We start from the raw sequence: 21,052 nt of genomic DNA, 5'->3' as shown, positions 1-21,052 counted from the left end.
TTAGCATATATTTTATTTTAATTATATTTTACTAGTTGTTTTTTTTTAGTAGTATTGTATTCACCAATGATTTTCCATACTCTTTAATTCCACCTAACTCATATACATTGCTGTGTATTTGCTAAAAAATAAAGTACTCACACACCACTACTGTTATACTAAAGCTTTAATTTATTATTCACATGCAATAATTATGTAAAACTGCTATTTGCAAAAAAAAATTATTGTAAAAATAAAATATTTAAGTTAGTGCAAACTCTTAGTGATGTGGCCTCAAAGCTTATGTGCCAAAAAGACTTTGCCCCTTGGCAAAGCAGAGAATAAGAGATGTGTCAGAAAAAGTTCTTTATCCTATCAAACCAAAAGTTTCCATTAATGTCAAAACCAAGATGAGGTTATAAGGGTTTGTTTGTTATACAGCAATAAACTGGCGCCACCATTACACTAAATTAATGTTGTCCCAAGAACAAAGCAAATCATGCTATTCTTCTAAAGAGGGGGCATGGAAACAAGGAGACATTAACCCTTATAGTTATATTGGACAAGATCTTAAACATTTCTGGATGATTATGTAAAATTATAAACATTAAAGATTAAGGCATTCATTCAAGTTTCTCCTAAAACTAGAATGTGACTGACATGAATGACATTTTATGTGCCAAATCATTCATTAAGAAAACAGCTGATCAATTAAGAAAAAATAACATTTTCATGGCCATAATGGAAAAGCACTTTTTCAAAATCATCACAATAAACAAGTTATCAACTTACATAACAGTGCCTTTACATACAAAAATAACCTGTCTTACGAATAGAGGTAGAGTACATTTTTAAGGCATAAACTGTGATTTCTATGTATATGTCATCCTCGTGTTTGTGCTATAGGAGGGTGATTTCACTTGGTGGCAATGTGAGTCTCTTCTCTCTGACTGACAGCATGTTCTCCACGTGCATGGCGATGACTCGGCAAAGCTCCAGGCCCTGGAAAACATCATATAGACCCTTAAAGAAACAACACTGGACTTAAGATGAAGAGTGAATATAGACTGCTCAGTGGTACAGTTAGGGGAGAAAGGGGCAAAAGTTTGTGGACACTTTTTCCTTTTGTAATTTTTCGTGTGTACACCATCAGAGTGAATTTCAAATGAATCAATATTTGATTGAAGTCCAGACTTTCAGATTGATGCAGATTCAAACTGCAGATTATAACACATTAACTGCAAAAGCAACCCAAAAGTTTCTCAAGGCAAAGAAATGGGATATCTTTCTGAAACCAATAAAGCATGCTCTTCAGTTTTCAAATGCAAAACTGAAGGCAGAGACCCACAAATAAGCAGCAACTGAATGTGGTTGGAGTAAAAGCCTGGGGGAGCATCTCAAGAGAGAAAACCAAGCATTTGGTGATGACCCTGGGTTGTAGACTTCAAGCTGTCGTTGACTGCGAAAGATTTTCGCAAATGGGGTACTGCGTATAAAAATCACTTTAATTCCTTAAAAGTTGATGCAACACTTTCATTAAACACCTTGAATTAAAGCTAAAAGTCTGCACCTCAGTCACATGTTGACTGCAGAAATGTGTCACTGTAAATACAGACACTGTTACACACACACATCTAAATCTTCCATCTATGTCTTATACACCCACCTGCTCCAGCTGCAGCTGTGTGACACGCTGGTTAAGCAGGTCTCCTATCATGATCTCCACATATGGGTAACTGGAGCCAGATGTTGGCCTCTGAGTGCGAGTTGATTGAATCTCCTTCAGAGGAAAACGCACCATAGTCTCCTAATCACACACAAACACACCAATGTGCATATAAATAGGCATTCAGGGGACACAGAGACATAAAATATAAAATTAAATATCTCAAGTTTTAAAGGTTATATTTTCTCTTGCACAGATTTTTTTTTTATTTGTAATTTAGATTTTATTAAAAAATGATGGATGGGAGAGCCAGTAAACACCATAACCAAGAGGGGGAGCCAAAAGCTTTGTTGAAATATAATAAAATTCCTGCCTTTTTTGTATTTTTCAATCACAATAGATCAGTAAAAGGGTAAAATGCTTGTTTGACTCACATGTGTGTCCTTGTTAAGAAAATGAAGCCCGTTCAGATTAACAGCCAGGATGCATGGGGCGTGGACGGACGAAGAGCCAGAACTCTGGATGTAGAAGAAGGAGGAGCCAAACATGGGGAAGGCACTGACCAGACCTGGGCAAAAACACACCAAAGCTCACTTCTGATAAGCTGCCGCATTCAAATTGCGAGGTAAAGATGTTTACAGAAAATGTCGCGACAACTCAGCGTGCTTTTGAACATTTTCTTTCCCACTGGTCCAACAAAAATGCTCTAAGAAGACACCTTGCTGCACTCATATCAACTTAGAACTGCTATTTGGGATCAGAATAAGCCTTTTTTTTGTTTACCAGATGTTTCAGATGTTTATCCTAATAGAATTGTGACAGAACATGCAATGGGCTTTGCTATTAACAATACAAAAGTTATTAATATTATAGGACATATGTAAAAGTTAAATGGCCAAATTGTGAGTATCTTTCACACTCACAAAGAACTGTTGTCTTACCAAGGAACTGCGCACGGGCCTGGTGTGGGTTTAAGGGCTGGACCTGCTGCATGTGTTGTGTTGTCATGTTCAGCCACTGCTGTGAACCCTGTTTGCTGTAGAACTGCGGAGGGATACACTCCTGCACCTCACGGCTAACACACACGCACACACAAAGAGGGAACAAGGTGTAATTGAGAGACAGCAGATCAAATTATACATGTGCATGTTAGGTGTATTTTTCTGTGCAAGCCGACAATGTGCAAAGCAGAGTATGGTGGCCCTGAGAGGTCAAAAAGACTGCAGCATAAGAAAAGGCCAGAAAAATACAAAAATGCTACAAAAGCACATAAAAACACAAAAATGCACAATGAAATTAAAAAAGAAACACACAACAGATGTAAAGCAAAAATAAAAAATAAAAAGATAAATAGCACAGTGGAAGTTGGGGGAAAAAAGCTCCCAAAACACAACAAAAGTGTTTTTTTAGCAGAAAATCTTACAGAACAGCTGTGGAAATGAGAGAAACAGAGACATCCAAAGGATTCGACTGAGACACAGAACCTGAGGATTTGTAGCTGTTGTGAGGAAGTAAAGTTGTAATTGAATGATACATATAACACTGTAGATGAATGTTTTATATTAGTTGTTCAACATACCATGTAATGGTCTAACCTGATGAATTTTCATTGTGTTTTGTGTGCTTTTGGAACATTTTTCTATTTGTGTTCTTTTACGTTGCAGTACGTTTGACCTCTCAGGGATACCGTACATTCTCTTCCACTGCTTCTCCAACCTGTAGGTTTCCCCAAGGTTCAGTCCTGGGTCTACTATTATTATCTTACTACATTTTAAAGAGTGTTGTTATATAAAACCCTTAGGTAACTAACTTAGTCCCTGGATGCAGCAGCAACCTTCTCAGCCCTTTGTGATATAGCCACAATATCAGAAATAGTAGAAAAGGGATATCTGGGCCAAACATGCTCTTCTGTAAGTCAGCCATGTCTTACTGTTTGGAAAAAATTAAGCTACTAAAAGTCTCAATCACTGGTTTCTTTAGATAACTTTAATTTAAATCACTTTGAATCAATTTAATTCCTAAAAAGTGAATGGAACACTTTCATTAAACCGTTTGAATTAAAGCTAAAAGTCTGCACTTCAGTCACATGTTGATTGCATAGATATGATTAGATATGATGGGTGACAAAAAATCAACATAAACCTACCTTTAATTTGTCCCTTGTATCACTAGTAACTTGCCCAAAAGTAATTGATATGCAAGTGTGAGTTGGTACATTAGCATGCAAAAGGTTTCCAACAACAAATGGATATATTTACAGGGTGGGGAGGTAGATGGTGTCTTTGGCACGATGCTGTAGGGCAGCCAGCCTGGTAATCTGCTGCAGATGCTGTTCACTGGGCTTACCCTGAGGAACCACACTCAGCAAGGCCTTCAGGTAGTCTGGCAACACCTTGAAAAGAGATGCACAATGTGCATTAGTCCGTCTTGTTTCTATGACAAATATCAACTGATGAGAAGACGAAACAAGATGTACTTCTATGCACACCGCCCGACCACAAAAAAAAACAAACCCTCATCAGGTGGTGATGACGTATGTGGCCACAAAAAAAAAGATGTCAGCTATCCAATGAAATATTAGGATGTCACAAATTTTTAGCACGTGAGCTAAAATTTCAGGACTGCTTCAATCTACAGCTCTGTGAAATGAGATTTATACCTGGTTATAGTGCATGGTGACATAAAGTTCATTGTCAAGTTTGAGAGCTAGACTCCATATAACCCGTCTGAACCAAAGACTGTAGTTGGCATCCACGGGCTCGGCCTCTGTAGCGATGTCCAGGATGTACTCTCGCTTGTTCAGGGGACGTACATTCTGACCTACACAGAAAGACACTTTAGTAACCATCTATTATCCAAAACGTGTAACAATATCTAACTCGGCAAAAGGAAATGTTAGCATTTTAGAGCTCCACTAAAACAAGAGATCCTTGTTACCCTTGTGTGTGACCAGAAAGACGGCATGTTCATCCAGTGCCTCCATTCTTTGGAGTCCCATCTCAAAGCAAAGCTCCTCGATCACATCCAAAGCAACCTGATAAGGAAAAAGCAAATATGCCACTACAGGCTACAAATTCGGCATCTGTGTTTTACATTTAGAGACTGCAGCCATTCTGTGTGTGTGTGTGTGTGTGTGTGTGTGTGTGTGTGTGTGTGTGTGTGTGTGTGTTTTCCACTCACAGAGCATGTCTTGATTTTTAAGTGCCTTTCGATGCCACCTGGGAGCAGGAACAGCTGTCTCTTGGAGCTACGCCCGGCCTGTACACGGACAACAAATCAGAGGGAAACGTCACACACTGCTATCCACAGCTGTTACTGAGAAGTCATGTAGCAAAGTCACATCTGAACATGACAGACAGACACCACAATATGAAAGATATCGCTGTAGATTAATTAGCACGGCCTGATCTACCTGATAAAGGAGACTATACAGGACTATCCCGATTGTTTTTCCGTATTTTTAAACACGTGTTGACACTTTAAGTTAATAAATGTTAGCAATCCCTACAATTTTGACATATTTCAAGCCACAAAGGAACACTGTGTAGCTTATTTACAAACTAACCATCATTGCTTTGAGTTCCATGCTGTTGGGATACTGCACACGCCCGCCATACTGAAAAGTCCTCCTCAGATTCTGCTCGCATGCCTTGGCAATACCTGTCAATTGGAAGAGCAGCTAGTAAACACTTTAGACCAGTGAAGATCAAAAGAGATGGACTGATGAACACGATGCCCACCTTGGTATTGCAAACCAGGGCTGGCACATGCATCCTGGAGAAACGTCAACAGAAACGGCTTCATAACATCAGAGCACCGATGGAAAGATGTGAGAATATACATCAGCCGCCATCCTCTCTGACAGCTGTCCCTGCACACAGAGAAGCGCGCACACAGCCACAGATTAAAGCCTCTCCACGATCATGTCACCGCTCTTTAAGAACAAGCGAGCGCTGGAAGCCTTACGGTTTGGAGCTGGTGTTGACAGTAACTTGTTTCATCACTTGGCAGTAGGCTTCATCCTTCATCAGGCCATGGTCACCACTTAACTAGATTTGTTTAAGCACATGCATGAAGAAAAACATAAAATCACACACACAGACCTCGTCTTAGTATTACAATGGATAGACAATTTGCTGATGTAAGCATACCTTTAATATAGTGGTGACCAGGTCCTGCTCGGTCTGGCCTTTCATTGGGAAGTCTCCCATAAACTTCATTATAGCTGGGCAAAAGAAACAGAAGGAGCTGGACCACATCTTTTCAGATGTATTTCGTTTAAAGCACATTAATGCTTTTATACTAAAAATAAACTAAAAATAAACACAAAGAAACACGAAATATATGCGTATTTTATGCTGCTATCTTCTGCTTCAACCTCCTATGTTTCTTTTCGTTTCCACACTCTGCTCTCACCTAAGAAGATGTCAGCAGCCACTCGGTTCATCCCACTGTCTGAGAAGTCGATCAGTGACTCCTGGATTGGAGACTAGAAAGAGAAACAAGATGTTAAACCAGAACACGATGGCAAGAAAAACATTTTAGATGTCTGTGCACAGGCACAGAGAAACATATCCTATATATTTGAACACAGAGACATGATTGTGATTTGAATTACCTTGGAGAATTTGACCATGTCAGCAGGGTCCCTGAGCTCCTTCCCCTTTTTCGCTTTCTGATCACTGTGGGGAAAAGCAGACAATCAACTCTTGGTTATTTATTTATCACCGTAAGTGCAAATTTTAGCTTTACATTGAACCCTTCTAACTCTTTTTTGTTTTTGACACTGCACATGTGTGTGTCTGACCTCCTGTTCCTCTGCGCTTCTCGGAAGTACTTCTTGGCAAACTCAACCATGTGGTACTGGCTGCTGTGCAGAGGCAGGTCGTCCAGTTCGACACCCAGGCTGTCTCCATAGATCTCATTCACTACCTGAGACACACACAAATCCACAGCATGAGGAGCAAAAGCAAGAGTGTCACTTACTGGGAGCACCAACAGTGTAATTATCTAAAAAATATTTCCATTTCTGCTAACCAAAGCATTCCAATGTATGCTGTATAAACACTGGCTAATACCATAATGTAAGGGTACTTTTCATGTTGAGCTCTGTAGGTTACACTAGCCTTTAATCTATTATTCTGACAGTGGGAAGCTTGAAAAAGCAGAAAAAAAGAGTAAAAAAATGCAGTTAGCACCTCGGTAGAGAGGTCGAGCTCATGAGCAGCTACAGCTGAGCCCATCGCAACGGCAACAGCAGCAGAGGCAGCGACTCGTCCCTGCCGGTCTCGGGGCTCCACGCGTTCAGGAGGCAGGACCAAGAAGTCCGGAGCAGCCACAGGACGGATGAACTCGCTGGGGAACACTCCAGACTTTCCATACACGGCGCCGAACCGCCAGCCTACACACATGCACACACACAAAATAAGTAAAAGGTTGCACACAAAATAGAGACTCTTCAATGTCGTAAAGATTTTGCGTCACACAACCAACATAAATAAACTCCAAAATGTTAGAAGAAAGCTAGAATAAGAAAGGTCACGCCACACGCACCAAACTCAGCGGTGTTTCTCTTTAGCTCCTCCAGAAGCATCACCTTCTTCCTCACAATGCAGCCATAACGTTTACCTGAGATACAACCACACAATGAAATGGGCACTGTGAAATAATTCAGAGGCAGAACGCAGATCTATCACTGTGACAATTTTCAGTGTTGGATTGTTCCTGTATCTCACCAGCCTCCAGTCCGTCCATGTGCTGGAGTCTGATGATGTCGCCTTTGTGGAAGTTGAGCTGAGTCCTGTCCTCAGTGATGTAGTTCCTCACTGCCACCACATACTCCGAGTCCTGACAAAGACAGGGCACGCTGACATCCAGCAGAGAGCCAAAGAACATTTGTGCCAAGAAAATCCCTTTCCTCACTCACAGCTTAATGTCCACTTTGAATTCATGGGTTTGTCAGCGCTACTCACTGTAGGTTTGTTTTAAAGTTTATAAACTTAAATAGTTATTCCTGCGTACTGATCACATCTCCATAAGTAAAAAATAAAGAAATAAAGGTAGTGATATTTTATAGTTAAAGTGCCATATAATACAGTACTGTATAAAAGTCTTAAGCCACACTTCATGGTTTTGTATTTTACAAAGAAAATGGGAAATATGTGCATTGATTTATTGAAACATGTGCAAGCATACAAGAAATACAAGATTTGTGTGACCATTTTTATTCTTCAGCACAGCCTGAAATCATCAGGCAAGCTTTGTTTAAGTAGTCTGCAGCTCCAAACCATGACGGCGCCTCCACCATGCTTTAGATGGCTGGAGACGCTCAGTGTTGTACATCTCTCCCGACCTCCTCCTCCGTACATACTGATGATGATTTGAACCGATCATTTGAAATGTGGATTCATCAGTGCATAACACCTGTTGTCACTGACTTTTAGTCCACTTCTTGGGTTATTTGGCACACTTCAGTCTTTTCTCCCCGTTTCCGTTCCTTAAGAATGGCTTCCACTCAAACCATTTCTGATGAGGTCACGTGTCAGGACACACTGCACACCATGCCGGTATACACCCAGGTTTCAGCTAGCAGCTCTTTGGGAAGGACCTGTTTGGTGTAAAATTGCTAATTGCTATTTCATGTCTGTTGTCTTTGGAATTTTTTGAAGATCCAGCTCCAGAAATGGGGATTTTCTTTTTTTTTTTTTTTTTTTTTACAGGCTGCTAGAAACAAAGTGCCTGTTTGGTTTTTTTGTTGTTGTTGTTTTTTTTTTTTGCTAAGTTGTGTGTCACATGTAGACAAAATACAGACTTATCCTTTGACTCAAGCGCCTTTTTTGGTGCTTGAATGATTCAGAGGTCAGTGTTAAGTGGCTTAACAAACAAAACAAAAAATTCCTCTGAAAATGGTCAGGTACAAGGAGTGAAAATGAGGGAAAAAGAAGAAAATGTCCAAAGAAAAACTCTAAAAGTATTGCTCAAAACCACTTTAAAAAAAATACAAGAAAGTCTGGCTTCTTGGAAGCAAAATATTAAAAAAAATTATTTTTGCACATAATTTTAAGACACTGAAAACTGAGCCAGTTTCACACGTGGATAAAGAGCACTACACACCCTGTGAACGCGCTTAGATGTCAATGTTATGGCATCAGTATAAATTTGGATTACACCTGAAATTTCATCTTTTTAAAGTAAAAAAATAAATAAATAGAAAGTTAATAAAAAAACACTCAAATCAAAGAGGACATGGAGTAAAGCCCATGCATACATATATTAAAAAAAAATTATATGAGTTTTTTTACACAGTAATGTTATCTAATTTAATTGTGCCAATCAGTGTGCATTACAAAAACTCATCCATTCATAATTCACACTTCGTCACACGCAGACACTGACAACATTCCTCTGACCTTCTTAAGCTCTGTGAGGAAGTAGTCGGTCATATGCTTGACGTGCGGGGCTTTGGCGGAGAACAAGATCAGCTTCTCATTAGTCAGGTTGAACTCAAGCATGTTCTTAGATGGAATAGACACAAACAGGATGTCTGAATAGCTGCAAAGGAAGTGATACGCCAAACCAGGAAGTCAACTTAAAGTCATAGTTCAAAGCAATCAGGCATTTGACATGTATACACAGAAAGTTAAATAAGATCTATGGCCAGATCTTCTTTTTAGCATCTGATTTGTGTTTTTAAAACAAGAAAATGCATTTAAAACAATCTAACTTACAGGGTTTTTTAACAGGAATATGTTGTATGAGACTCACCTGTAAGGCCTCAGCACTCTGAAGTAGTCTGAAGCAGAAGAGCTGCTCTTCACCATCTTCAGCAGCTTGATACCTTTATGAGACACGGACAACACCTGCACACCTGTCCCGACACTGCCCTGGAAAACACACACAACCATATACACACACCACAATATAAACACATGAAACTATTTATTAATTCAGTTTATCTATGCCAAGCAAAACAACAGCTCACAGAGGCTGGAAAGAGGCGAGAGAAGTAGATCTCCCATTCGTCTCTAGCCACGGTGACCACCTTCTTCTTCACGTTCTCATTGTATGTTCCTGAAACCTGATCCACCTTGTTCTCCGCTGTCACAGAAACAGAGGATCAGTAAAGGTTTGAACTCCTGAGAACCAACAGAGAGCGTCACATAGATGCAAGTAAGTCATAAACCTTAAAGCATGCATGCTAGTTTCATACCCAACAGGTCTTTCATCTTCTGTCTCTCCTCCTGCGTGATCCGTATGCAAGCCTCAGAAAAGGTGTCATGTACAATCTGGGAAGACACAGCCAGGAATAGGAATGTGCTAATGGGAAACACTTGGAGTGAAAAATAACTACATCACAGACACTATTTTAGCATTTTAATATTAATGAATCATGACCATCTGAACTACTGCCATAATTACTGTTAACTAGACCAGCTGGAAGACACCCTGAGGTCTCTATGATAATTTACACAAGTTTACACAAAGAATTGCATAAAAGCAAAATAAATAAAGATGATGAATATTGACAGTTATTGGATTTATAAACCAACCTGTCTGAAGATCAGATCCAGGATCAGTGGATTGTTCAAGTTCTCTTTAGGATAAAAAACCTGTAAATGGAGGACAGACATAAATAAACTGTATTTTTATGTAAATGATTATATTGACGTTGGGGTTTACAGCTCCATTTTTTGTACTTAGCTAAAAAAAAAACTGAGGTAAAAACAAACCTCTTTCCTCATGTAGAGTTTCCACGGGACGTTGGAATAAGTGTAATATTCATCACTGGTTCTGCTGTGGAGCTGAGTCTGAATGATCTCCTCCTCAACTGGCAACTCTCTGGAGACTGGAAGCAAGAACATTCATTTATTTATTTATATCATGAACAATACACACCTGTATCAGTCTAATCTGGAGCTTATTCACAGGTATTTCTACAGTGTAAATTTACCTGGAGGAGGGGCGGGGCTTATGTTGGAGCTAGATGGCCCTTGGGGGCGAGGCTTGGCTTTCTGGCTAGTCTTGTGTCCCCTGTCTTCTTTAGATTGGGCGGACGAAGTCTTTCTGTGAGTCTGAGATATGGAAAATGGTTAGATATTGTTTTGCCGTGTGTGTGTGTGTGTGTGTGTGTGTGTGTGGTAGGTGTGGAGTTAGGATACCGGTTGTGGTGGGTTTGCCATTTGATCTTTAAGGATCTCCATCGCTTCATCATGAGGGTCTGGCTTCTTTCCAAACAACTTTCCATCACTTCTCCTACACACACCACAGTAGTCAGAACAGATTAAATACCACAGAGTATGACAGTCGTCAATATCTCACATCATCGTGTGTGTGTGTGTGTGTTAACCTTTGCGTGGGAGATCCAGAGGAAGATGTTGTGCCTTCAGGCTGGTGCTGTTTGATAATGTCTTTAATATCATGGCTGGGGTCCAAGTGCTCAGTGTTACTCACAGTGGAGCGGACCACATCCTCAGGAGGGGGGCCACGTAATGGACCTGGAATAAAAAGTTTGATTACACACGAACCCGGTTTGTTCAGGGTTCATCCCTAACCCCTGTAGCCACAGTGTTAGGATGCCTGGGTCGTTGAACCAGGGTTTTGAGTTTATATATTATTTATCATTTCTAGTCTTTGGTTTCTTTGTTAGAGTCATGTCTTATGGTTTGTCTCTGTGTAATCCTTAGTTGCTGTCTCCCCTGTCCGCTATATCCCCGTGTCCAGTCAGTGTCTGTGTCTGCCCTGGTCCCACGTCTCTGTTCCCTCTGTTGTAGTGCCTGCATGTGAGTCTGTGTCTTTTGTTCAGTCTGTGTTATGTGTTTCCTGTTTTACTTTGAAGGTCTCTGTCTTATCTCAGTGTGTTCAGTTTACGCTTCCTTGTCTCGTCAGTTCTGATTTCCCCCAGCTGTGCTCTCCTTCTGTGTCTCATTCCCCTCGTTACTTCCCAGTGTATTTAAACCCTGTGTTTCTCTGAGTCAGTGTTGCGTTGTCCCTCATGCTGTGTGGATCTCCCTGTGGCTCACTGTGAGGTTTGTTTATGAGTTTCCAGTTTAGGTTGCTTTTTTATGACTTTCCCCTGCCAGCAAATAAAGCTCAGTTTTTTTGTGTTTAAACCTCATGCCTGAGTGCCTGCATTTTGGGTCCAACTCCTGCCTGCCACACAGCGACTCATGACACACAGGGAGAACTCCTTAAAGTGATAATCATATACTTATTTAAGGACAGTTACTCAATTCTGCATTTTCAATTATTGCAGTGGGCTTTCCAACCACAAATCACTATGCTGCAATGCACCAATATTTTTATTTCCACTCTTTTTTGATTCAGAAACCGCACAGCAAGTGTACCACATACTCGTTTTCCGTTGAACAGCGGCAGCGCTTGGCTTGTGCAGAGACGCCTCACTCTCTTTGGTCTGCAGGAAAAACAACAATAAGTGATACGGCTTCAAGATTATATTTCAGATTTGCATGCATAAAGTGTATTGAACGTTACATCAACACAGCAGCGTGTGTGTTTACTCACAGGACTGGCTGTGCGTGAGCGCTGTTGTGAGTGCGCGTGATAGTATGAGGGTGGTGACTGTGGGGCTGGAGCAGCTGGGGGGAAAGAAGACAACATTTGCTGCTGGATTGCTATGGCCTGCATCGTCATCTGCTGGGCCTGCAACACAAACAATCCAACATATATTCAATATTTAGTAAACAACAGTTTATACCTATGTTTAAAACATATTCATCTTTTATGGTTTAACTTAATGTTTAGGTTAACTGTGTCAATTTGTAACTTGATATCATTTGTTTAGGCAAGACATTTGATGTCAGGAGTCAGTAAAGTAATGTGGTACATTTGTAAAGTTGTCAATTTTCACTCAATAAATGAATTAACTGCTTAGATTATCCAAGTATTTTGGTAGTACAGCCTTTAGCGTCATGTGTACTGTGACATACAAATGTGAAAGTGGTACTGATTATGGTATCTTTCACTTAAACATTAGTTTAAGGGCTCAGAGTGCAGCATTATCTTTTTAGCATTTGACTGCATAAAGACAGTTTTATCATACTTCATTTGCTCGTACAGCCATGTGAAAAAGACTCTGTGCAGTCCTGTAAAAAAAGTTCACCATTAATGTTTCCATTGAAATTGAGAGGGTAAGTAGCAGCAAATCAAATGTAATGGATTAGCTGATCATCAGCAAGTGTGAGCACATCTATAAAATCAGATGTTTTGGCGCTTTGCTGCTCTGGTGCATTCACGAGTTAAGGTCAGACAGTGCAATACTCAGAAGAACTGCAAAACACCCATTAGCTACATGTAAGCCTCTGCAGCCATCAGTTAGCATGTTAAATATGAATATTAGGTAAGTTGGAAAGTTGGAAATATACTGAACAAGTCTAAAAAACCAACAAACAAAAAACTAGATTGTTGTGTCATATTTTTGGTGCAGAAAGAAAATACAATGTGATGTCTGTCTACATGAGGCAGCTAAAACTTGGCCTAAACCGGGTCATTCAACAGGACATTGATCCCCAGCATAGCAGCACATCTACAACAGAATGGCTGAAAAAGAAAAGAATCAATGTGTTGCAATGGTCCAGTGAAACCTGACTGAAAAGCTGTGATGTGACCTTAAGAGAAAGCATAAACAAACCCCAGTGAACTGAAACAACGCTGTAAAGAAGAGCGGGCCAAAATTCCTCCACAACTATGTGACAAACCGGTCACACAGAAAATGATTACTTCAAGTTATTGCTGCTAGATGTGTTCCTACAAACTACTGAATCATTAGGTGTAAGTGTTGTACAGTCTCTCTTTTACACAGAACTGTATCGCCCAGTACGAACAGTGGTTTTAATATCAGAGTTGTTCAGAGAAATGATGTCAGACCAGAATGATGGCTTGTTGGTTGATGATGGCTTGTTGCTGCTGAGTCAGTACCACTTGCTCCGATCCTGGAGAAGCACAAACATATAACTGTTATGTTGTTGCTGCACTAAGAGCACAAGAAACAGAATTATCTGTTTAAAACAAACCACACGAATGAACTTTGCAACCCCACATAAAAAACAAACACAAAAAAACTTGAAACTGGCTTTAATTAAAGAAAAAAGAAATAAAGGAGTCCATCATGCCCAAACACTTCAGGCCAAACATGCTGGAAAACCTAACACACATCCTTTTATTCTACCTGGCACACCTGTCATCACAGGCAAGCCTGGAACCACAGGCATGGCTGGGAGTGAGGGCGCCGCAGGCAGACCCGGGACAACAGACACGTTGGAAGCGACATTGGTATCAACAGCAGGGGTAGCTGCGGGGGCAGCAGCGGGGGTGCGAGTGGGTGACTGCGTGGGTGCTACACGACTAGAAGGAGTGGTGGCAGAAAACGATTGCTGACGGTGGTAGGGGTGTTGGGGTCGGTTGTATTGGTGGTATTGTTGTTGTTGCTGCTGTTGTTGATGTTGCTCGTGATGATGGTGGTGGGAGGGGATTGGCATAGCAGGGATTGGGGGCATCATTCCTCCTGCTACTGGAAGCACTGGCACAGCTTGAGGAGTAGCAGGCAGGGAAAAGGAAGATAGACAGGTCTTAAGTGGCAGTTAGTCCACACATTGTTAGTGACTGGGAAATATTTCACATTTTACGACAAACAAGGTATGATCAAGTTCAGATTCAGAAATAAAATATGTCAGAGTGGTCGTTATTAGCCACACTGATGCTGTGGTTCATAGAACATCAATATTAATGTGTTTATTACTCCCCAACTTTGACCCAGACAAATCCTGCTGAGTGTGTAATGGAAAACCTGTTTCAGCTTTTCTAATCTCTGTGTTCTGCTGGTATGTGACTGTAACATCTTGTACAAAGAGTACAAAGTGTGTGCGTGTGTGAAGATGGGAAGCAACAGGTTCAAATCTAACTGTAAACTCTGTTCAAGGCCATGAGGCACTTTCCGTGTCTTTGTTATCAGGCAGGTGCTGACATGACTACGACAAGAAAAGTCCTTAAAGCTGAGCAAACAACTTCTGTATTCATACAATTTGTATGAAGAAGCTGTTATGTTTTTCTGCTCTGTATCAGTGCTGGTGTGAAGATGTTTGTGCTGTATTTATCGCTTTGTTAATTATGTTGAAAAATAATTTTAATTATAGTTTTCATCAACAACCTTGTTTTTTCGAATGAGAACAATAACTTAATAAAAACTTATGCAGGACGACAAAATCTATGATAAAATGTATTGATGCATTCAACAAATAAAAAACAAGATGAAAACATTCTGGAGAGACGAGATCCAATCAGAACTAATTAAGTTGTACAGAAAAGCGAGTTTGGAAGTGATCCAAGCAGAACTAATCTTGTGCTGTGAGGTTGGACACGCACGTCTGAGCCGCCCCAGGGAAACTACAACCAGCTCCCATGCTCCCCGATTCTCATGAAAACACGACAAAATGTCAACGCTTGGGAGGAAGAGAAGAGTAGACACATGTACACATTTTACATTTGATGGCAAGGAAAATAAGACACTTTGTAAATCGTGTTGAGCAAATCTCATCAGTGAAAACACAACCAACTTCCCCAATTTGCTGGGCAGCTTTTGACTTCATCATGAGCTATTTAGTCGACTAAAACTAAATGACATCATAGTCAAGTCTGTGACTACAACTAAATCAAAATTTGCTGTCAAAATTAACACTGTTGCAAAGGGTCTTTCTACAAATCTCAGAAATTAGTTTCATGCCAATGTTCGGTTTATTTTTCAGCTTTACGCTGGAGCCATTGTAAAATTAACATTTTTACTATTGAGTAAAGTAGTAGTAACTGTTAGAGCACATCAGTGGAATGATATTACTGGCCAATATCAGCTATTTGTCACACTTATAACATAACGGCTGACAAATGAGAATGTAACAAAAAAGTAAAGACAGGTGAAACATGCTTCAATCGTGTCCTGGGAGTTGACGTTGTTTAGGTCGTCCAGCAGAGGGCAACACACATGTTTGAAACACCATAAGCATAACAACCAGTTTATCCAATCAGACTCAGGAAATATGCAAGCAAGTAAATAAGCAAGCGCTAGGGAAATCTGTTTGTTCATGTGTCTGAAAGGGGGAAAAAAAGCATTGGTGATATATCAGGATATCAGATTTTTAAATCACCAAATATTGTTATCAGTGTTGGTCTTAAAAGTCCAATATTTCTCTACAGTATGTGCTGTTTGATACTGTATGGTTTCCTCTTTTTAGATTTGCGTTTTGAACACATGTCAGGTCAAAATCTCAATTTGTCCAATACCCTGCTTTAGAAGTAAAGCAAACATGCTTGCTGATGATAAACATCAAACCAGTGTAACATCAGCATGTTGGCACTGTCACTATGTGAGTTTTGCTCAGTGCCGTAAGCCTGGCATCAGTACATTAGAGGGGAAAAAAGAGGAAACTGTGAAGGTAAAATAATAAATAAAAATTCTGGAATTTTACAGTCGAGCACACAAGAGCCAGTAAAAATAGTACCAGGTACTTAACATTACTAGATGTGTGGAAAGTGATCAATTTGTAATGACTGGTGTTTAAGAGAAATAACAGTCACCTGTTATAGTGAATGGCTTTTAATGTATTATCTATGAGGACAGTCAATACAGCCAACAGCTCAAAGTTAAACTTTTAAAGTTCAGGTCTGTTCATTGCCTTTAAGATACCAATAAAGAAATACTCTGTCTGCCTGTTACTATGGGAATGAAAGTAGGTTGATAATAAAGCATCACCAAAACATTTTAAATGCGTTATTATTAATTTATTGAGGAGGAGCTTACAAAGGAGAAACAAAGGGAAACTCTATTAGCCTGAGACAAAAGCCAATGATTTAGGAGCGCTTAGGTTAAGCTGAATTATTAATGTCAGTGCAGAGAGAGTGAGCTGTGAGGACAAAAGAAATGTCTGAAAATGAAAAGTCCAGCAAAATATTCACAGACAAAAAGGGAGAAAGGTGCCACTAATTCTGGAAACAGCAATATCCGCTTAGACACAAAATATAGGCAGCAAAAAAAATAGAAGTCCAGAGACAAACATATGGCCAATCAGCACTGACACACATAACAACAAATACACACAGCACTCAGTGTTTACCTCCAGGATGTATTCCTGGTGGATAAGGCCGGCTGGAAGCTGGACGACTCTCTCCCTCTTCCCTTCCTTCTCCTGTGATGCCTATACCTCCTCCTCCCTTCATCCTTTCTGACAAACTTCCACTCTTCTCCATGTCCTGGTGAGCAAAGAGCAGCAGGAGACTCAGCAGAAGGAAAGGGATGCTTATAGTTGAGAAACTGGAGTTTAAGGGGCTTGAAGTGGAAAAAGAAAAGGTGTCAGAAGCAGGGAGGGAAGGAGAGGGACTAAGACAACAAGCAAGAGGGAGTGAACTGGATTGGTTGATTTAGACCCTCTCTGAGCCAGAGCTGCAGGAACAGTATACTCTCCAGGAAGTACCGTACACGCAGGAGGAGAGGCTCCAGCATAAAGACACTAAATGGACTACAACAAAATTCACCACTACATGACAGACCTCATTCTCCTGAGCTGACTGAAATTCTCAGCTACTTTGTTTCCAGTGTCAGATGATTTTAAAGCCAAAACTGCTCAAGAAAATCTAAACAGGTCTATCAAGACTTCTGCCAAACACAGATATTATGTTTTTATTTTAACTATTGCCATTGATATATACTACTCAAAGCCCTAAAACATTCCTGATGCAACCTTTCCTGTGCAACCCGAGTGATGAGGACGCTGAACTCGTTTTGTTTCCACTAATAAACAAAAGATGAAGCTATGAGCGGAATCTTTTCCCCACACGGTGACTCGTTTATGCTGACTGCTGCTGCGGTCATATACGGTAGGTCACTCGGTAACCTAATCAGCCGTCCCGTGTGCTCCATTCATACCCAAACACAAGCCGAGGATCACATGCTCAATTCCTCCATCAGCACTCTTCTGTTCACACTCAGAGGACAGATCAATGACACAGAGCTATCCACCTGTATTATTACTTTTCTTTTAGGTCGGCAATTAACTGATTGGTCTTATAATATAATTAATATAACTGAACAAAGAAGTAATAAGCTTTGAGTTGCAGTGGCAGGAAAGCACTTGCAGCTCTACATAGACACATTTATAGTGAAAAGTCTTTGTCAAAATGAAAGCAGTGGCAATGCAGTAATATGGTCATCTGTCGAGTATTTCACCTGGTAGATGACTTAAAAGATTATACCAAGCAATCATTTATTACTATTTTGCGTGTTAGTTTCATAACACTACAGCAATTTTAAAAACAAAGAGGAAATAGTTGGTTGACATGTGTAGTTTATGAGAAATCAGGACGAGCACTCACCGTGCTGCTGTCCGACAGCACAGGGTCAAACAGGCTGTCCAGGTAGCGGTCCATCCCTCTCTGAGGCTGACCCTCGCTCAATGTTTCTGACTCTGAACACAGACAAACAGCAATAATGCTTTAAACATTGTATTTTCAGTGTTTTTAGTGCACAGAAACTGTCATGTTTGATATTTTCTTTCTTTTAATCAAGCATGTTTTATCAGGTGATCAGGTTTACTTTAACTGTAGAGAAAAGGTTGTTAGTCACTGATCAAAATGTCTTATTCTCAAAAATGCAACCTAAGTCAGTTCATTGTTTTTTCACGGTTTTGATTGTCACATTTGTTGCAGAAACCTTGATTAATTGATCCAGCTTTTTATCTACGTCTCTCTCTCTCTTCGGACAACACACAGGAAACTGTTTCAAGATCACAAGACTTTCAAACTTTCCCAACTCTTCCATTTTTGTTGCCAAAGTGCAGCTCTGTGACAAGCAGGACATGGACCCACATCCAGGGCTCATGAAACAGCGTGTAAACTCAAACAGCAGCTGTAGTGCTGAATGCTTTCAAATGATACAAAGATACAAAACAAGAGCACAGCTGAAGCAAAGGGCCCAAAACTAGGAAACGTAGGGGAAACACTGAACAAAGGAAACACACAACCTGGATGATGCGACAAGGAACAGATGGAGACTCACACAATACAAACACACCAGATAATGTGGGAAACGAAGACAATAACCTAATGAAAACACAAACACAAGACACAGAAAAACAAGTGCTTGCAAAATGAACCAGGAAGTAACTAATTAGAGTTAGAAACATACAACACAGTGGTGAGGACTAGGTGAGCATACATCATAACCAAAACTCTAATAAACAAAACTACTTAAATACAGAAACTTGTACAAACAATTATTCAACTGCATTAATGTAAGAGACATTCCGGTCATGTGATTAAAATTATTCAAATTAGCTTTAATTAAAGCTTTAATGAACTTCTCCAAAAAAGGTTATCATCAACAAATACATTACTTTGTTGGGCACCTTTTAACTGTTAAAATCTACAATAAGACATTCCGGTAATTTCCTAATAAGAAGCCAAAAGCATCCAGCTCAGTTATGAATCCACTGCTTTCTTTAAGTCCCATCAAAGAACATCAGAGGGATTGGCTGTCATGATGGTAAAATAGTGCCTACTCTTCCTACACCACACACGTAGCCCATCCAGAGGTCAATACAGGTCCACTTTAGTCTCATCAGTCCATAAACAGACTCACAGCACCCTGCAGGCCTATCCATGTGTTTTCTTGCATATCAAAAATGCAGTGGCAAATATGCAAGGATCAAGCTTGCTTCATTAGTGTTCCTCTTATAGACTGTGTACTCAAACTAGCACAAGTTTTAAATTTGCATATAATCCTGCTAACTGTATCTCTTGGAACCCAGAGTGAGTTGGAAACCTGAAACCTCTGATTTCACGACTCAAAAAAGCTATTTTCTGAGTGCCATCCTTGGTACTCAGCTTTAAACATCTGGACAGGTGGGATTCATCTATAACACAGCTGAAGCATTTGTTAAACACAAAGAGCATAAAAGTTTTGGGTTCAGCAGTTTGGGAGTGATACACGCTAGTAAGTAGTTAAAAACAACAGCCGATGGGGGCTTCAATTCACAGAAAGATTAGTTTGTACATTTGATCAGATCATTTGAAAATCTTTAATTTGTAAGTGCTTAAAAATTCAGTTATGCAGTTAAGAGTTAACTGTGTGTGTGTACCGTGGCTGTAGTAACCATCTGAATCAGGCAGGCTGTAGGCTGGTCTGCTGCTGCTGAGAGGAAGGGAGGAAGGAAGCTCCTCATCTGAGTCAAAGCCACTGCCAAACAAAGCACTGAGAGATGAGAGGAGAGAGGAGTAATGTGCCACGTGGTGTAGCTTTAGTCACGTGAGTAATGAACTGCATGTGTGCATCTTGCATACTAACAGGCTGGCATTAGCTCTGACTTTAGCTGGGTTGTCAGTGCTGATGATGAAGTAACTCTTCTGCTTTGGGAAGTCCATAGGAAGCTCCATATCTGCAATCAGGTCCATGACATAGTCATGACCAGCTAACTCCACCCACTGACCCTGCTCCTTCATCAGAATTGAACTCCCCCTCCACCAGTCAGACACTCCCCTGCAAGATGCATGATTCAGATGTTCACAATATCTATACACACGTGTTAAAACTACTCTCTAAACATTATCATGGCATGTTCAGATGTTTACATTAAATGTTATGGAGCTAAAAATACAAAACCAAACCTGTGACGCAGAATGTTTCCTGCTAAATCCTCTCCATTGGTCCAGGAATGGACAGGACACAGGAAGGACCCTCCTGCAGGGAGAGATAAATTAATAAAAATGCAACAAATAGTTCCTTTGCTGCTTTAAATTACACTCATTAACTAACAAACTGTGTTAATTGCGCAATACAAAGCACATGAGCCCCACAGTCACATCACCTGATCCTGAATGACAATGAATAATCAATGATCTGGGGATGTAATTGATCCTACACAATAAAAGCAATGCCAGGTCGTCCCTCTTTCTTTTCTCTGAGGTGTGTGCCAGTTTAGACCCTGGGTGTGAAAGACTTCCTAAATATTTGAACAGCTCCTGGTTTTTTTCCTCAAAAGAAAGATACTGATTGTAAAGGAAAATGTTGTGAATTTTTTATTTACTTTGCTTGAATCATTTGGAGTTCTTGGAAAAGAGCAAAGAAGCAGACCGATGAAAAGTTGAACAACGCAACATTAAGCAGGTGAGATATTACCATCAAGACAGTGCACGTGCAACACCATGTTAGCCTTCTTCCTATTGGCGGTCCACTCAAGCAGCGACAGCGGATACGTCCGCGCAGTCTCGGGGGCGGAGCCTGATCCCAGCTGCATCTTCTGATTCGCTTGGATGAGTCTGTGCTGCAGCAGCACCTGCCAGCCAGCAGGAGCGTGGTCCGACACGAACCTGGAGCAGAGGTGAAATGAGGTTCAACAGTGGAGTAGAAGT

At 40.4% G+C, this 21,052-nt stretch overlaps 1 protein-coding gene across 1 annotated transcript in view; it reads right to left on the bottom strand.

Moving 5' to 3' along the window:
- Positions 1 to 165: 165 nt before the first annotated feature.
- myo15aa (myosin XVAa) overlaps positions 166 to 21,052 on the bottom strand; it is a 52,238-nt gene continuing 31,351 nt past the window's right edge. Inside the window, exons 33-68 of the mRNA XM_076883561.1 lie at positions 20,820 to 21,010; positions 20,309 to 20,381; positions 19,989 to 20,180; positions 19,783 to 19,895; positions 18,020 to 18,111; positions 16,765 to 16,900; positions 13,529 to 13,593; positions 12,167 to 12,304; positions 11,996 to 12,056; positions 10,992 to 11,139; positions 10,804 to 10,897; positions 10,596 to 10,716; positions 10,375 to 10,490; positions 10,195 to 10,254; positions 9,855 to 9,930; positions 9,627 to 9,742; positions 9,410 to 9,528; positions 9,055 to 9,196; positions 7,381 to 7,492; positions 7,199 to 7,273; positions 6,844 to 7,046; positions 6,453 to 6,577; positions 6,264 to 6,327; positions 6,062 to 6,134; positions 5,797 to 5,870; positions 5,612 to 5,694; positions 5,386 to 5,516; positions 5,211 to 5,305; positions 4,826 to 4,903; positions 4,583 to 4,679; positions 4,305 to 4,465; positions 3,904 to 4,037; positions 2,587 to 2,720; positions 2,080 to 2,213; positions 1,646 to 1,786; positions 166 to 981 (exon numbers count right to left, since the gene is read on the bottom strand). Of these exons, the coding sequence (XP_076739676.1) occupies positions 880 to 981; positions 1,646 to 1,786; positions 2,080 to 2,213; positions 2,587 to 2,720; positions 3,904 to 4,037; positions 4,305 to 4,465; positions 4,583 to 4,679; positions 4,826 to 4,903; positions 5,211 to 5,305; positions 5,386 to 5,516; positions 5,612 to 5,694; positions 5,797 to 5,870; positions 6,062 to 6,134; positions 6,264 to 6,327; positions 6,453 to 6,577; positions 6,844 to 7,046; positions 7,199 to 7,273; positions 7,381 to 7,492; positions 9,055 to 9,196; positions 9,410 to 9,528; positions 9,627 to 9,742; positions 9,855 to 9,930; positions 10,195 to 10,254; positions 10,375 to 10,490; positions 10,596 to 10,716; positions 10,804 to 10,897; positions 10,992 to 11,139; positions 11,996 to 12,056; positions 12,167 to 12,304; positions 13,529 to 13,593; positions 16,765 to 16,900; positions 18,020 to 18,111; positions 19,783 to 19,895; positions 19,989 to 20,180; positions 20,309 to 20,381; positions 20,820 to 21,010 (4,069 nt within the window). The 3' untranslated portion in view covers positions 166 to 879. The remainder of the gene's footprint in view (positions 982 to 1,645; positions 1,787 to 2,079; positions 2,214 to 2,586; positions 2,721 to 3,903; positions 4,038 to 4,304; positions 4,466 to 4,582; positions 4,680 to 4,825; positions 4,904 to 5,210; positions 5,306 to 5,385; positions 5,517 to 5,611; positions 5,695 to 5,796; positions 5,871 to 6,061; positions 6,135 to 6,263; positions 6,328 to 6,452; positions 6,578 to 6,843; positions 7,047 to 7,198; positions 7,274 to 7,380; positions 7,493 to 9,054; positions 9,197 to 9,409; positions 9,529 to 9,626; positions 9,743 to 9,854; positions 9,931 to 10,194; positions 10,255 to 10,374; positions 10,491 to 10,595; positions 10,717 to 10,803; positions 10,898 to 10,991; positions 11,140 to 11,995; positions 12,057 to 12,166; positions 12,305 to 13,528; positions 13,594 to 16,764; positions 16,901 to 18,019; positions 18,112 to 19,782; positions 19,896 to 19,988; positions 20,181 to 20,308; positions 20,382 to 20,819; positions 21,011 to 21,052) is intronic.

Source organism: Maylandia zebra, linkage group LG4 (genome assembly GCF_041146795.1).
Source record: "Maylandia zebra isolate NMK-2024a linkage group LG4, Mzebra_GT3a, whole genome shotgun sequence".
In the NCBI taxonomy this organism is placed as follows: Eukaryota; Metazoa; Chordata; class Actinopteri; order Cichliformes; family Cichlidae; genus Maylandia; species Maylandia zebra.
This window is presented reverse-complemented; position numbering and strand designations above follow the sequence as displayed.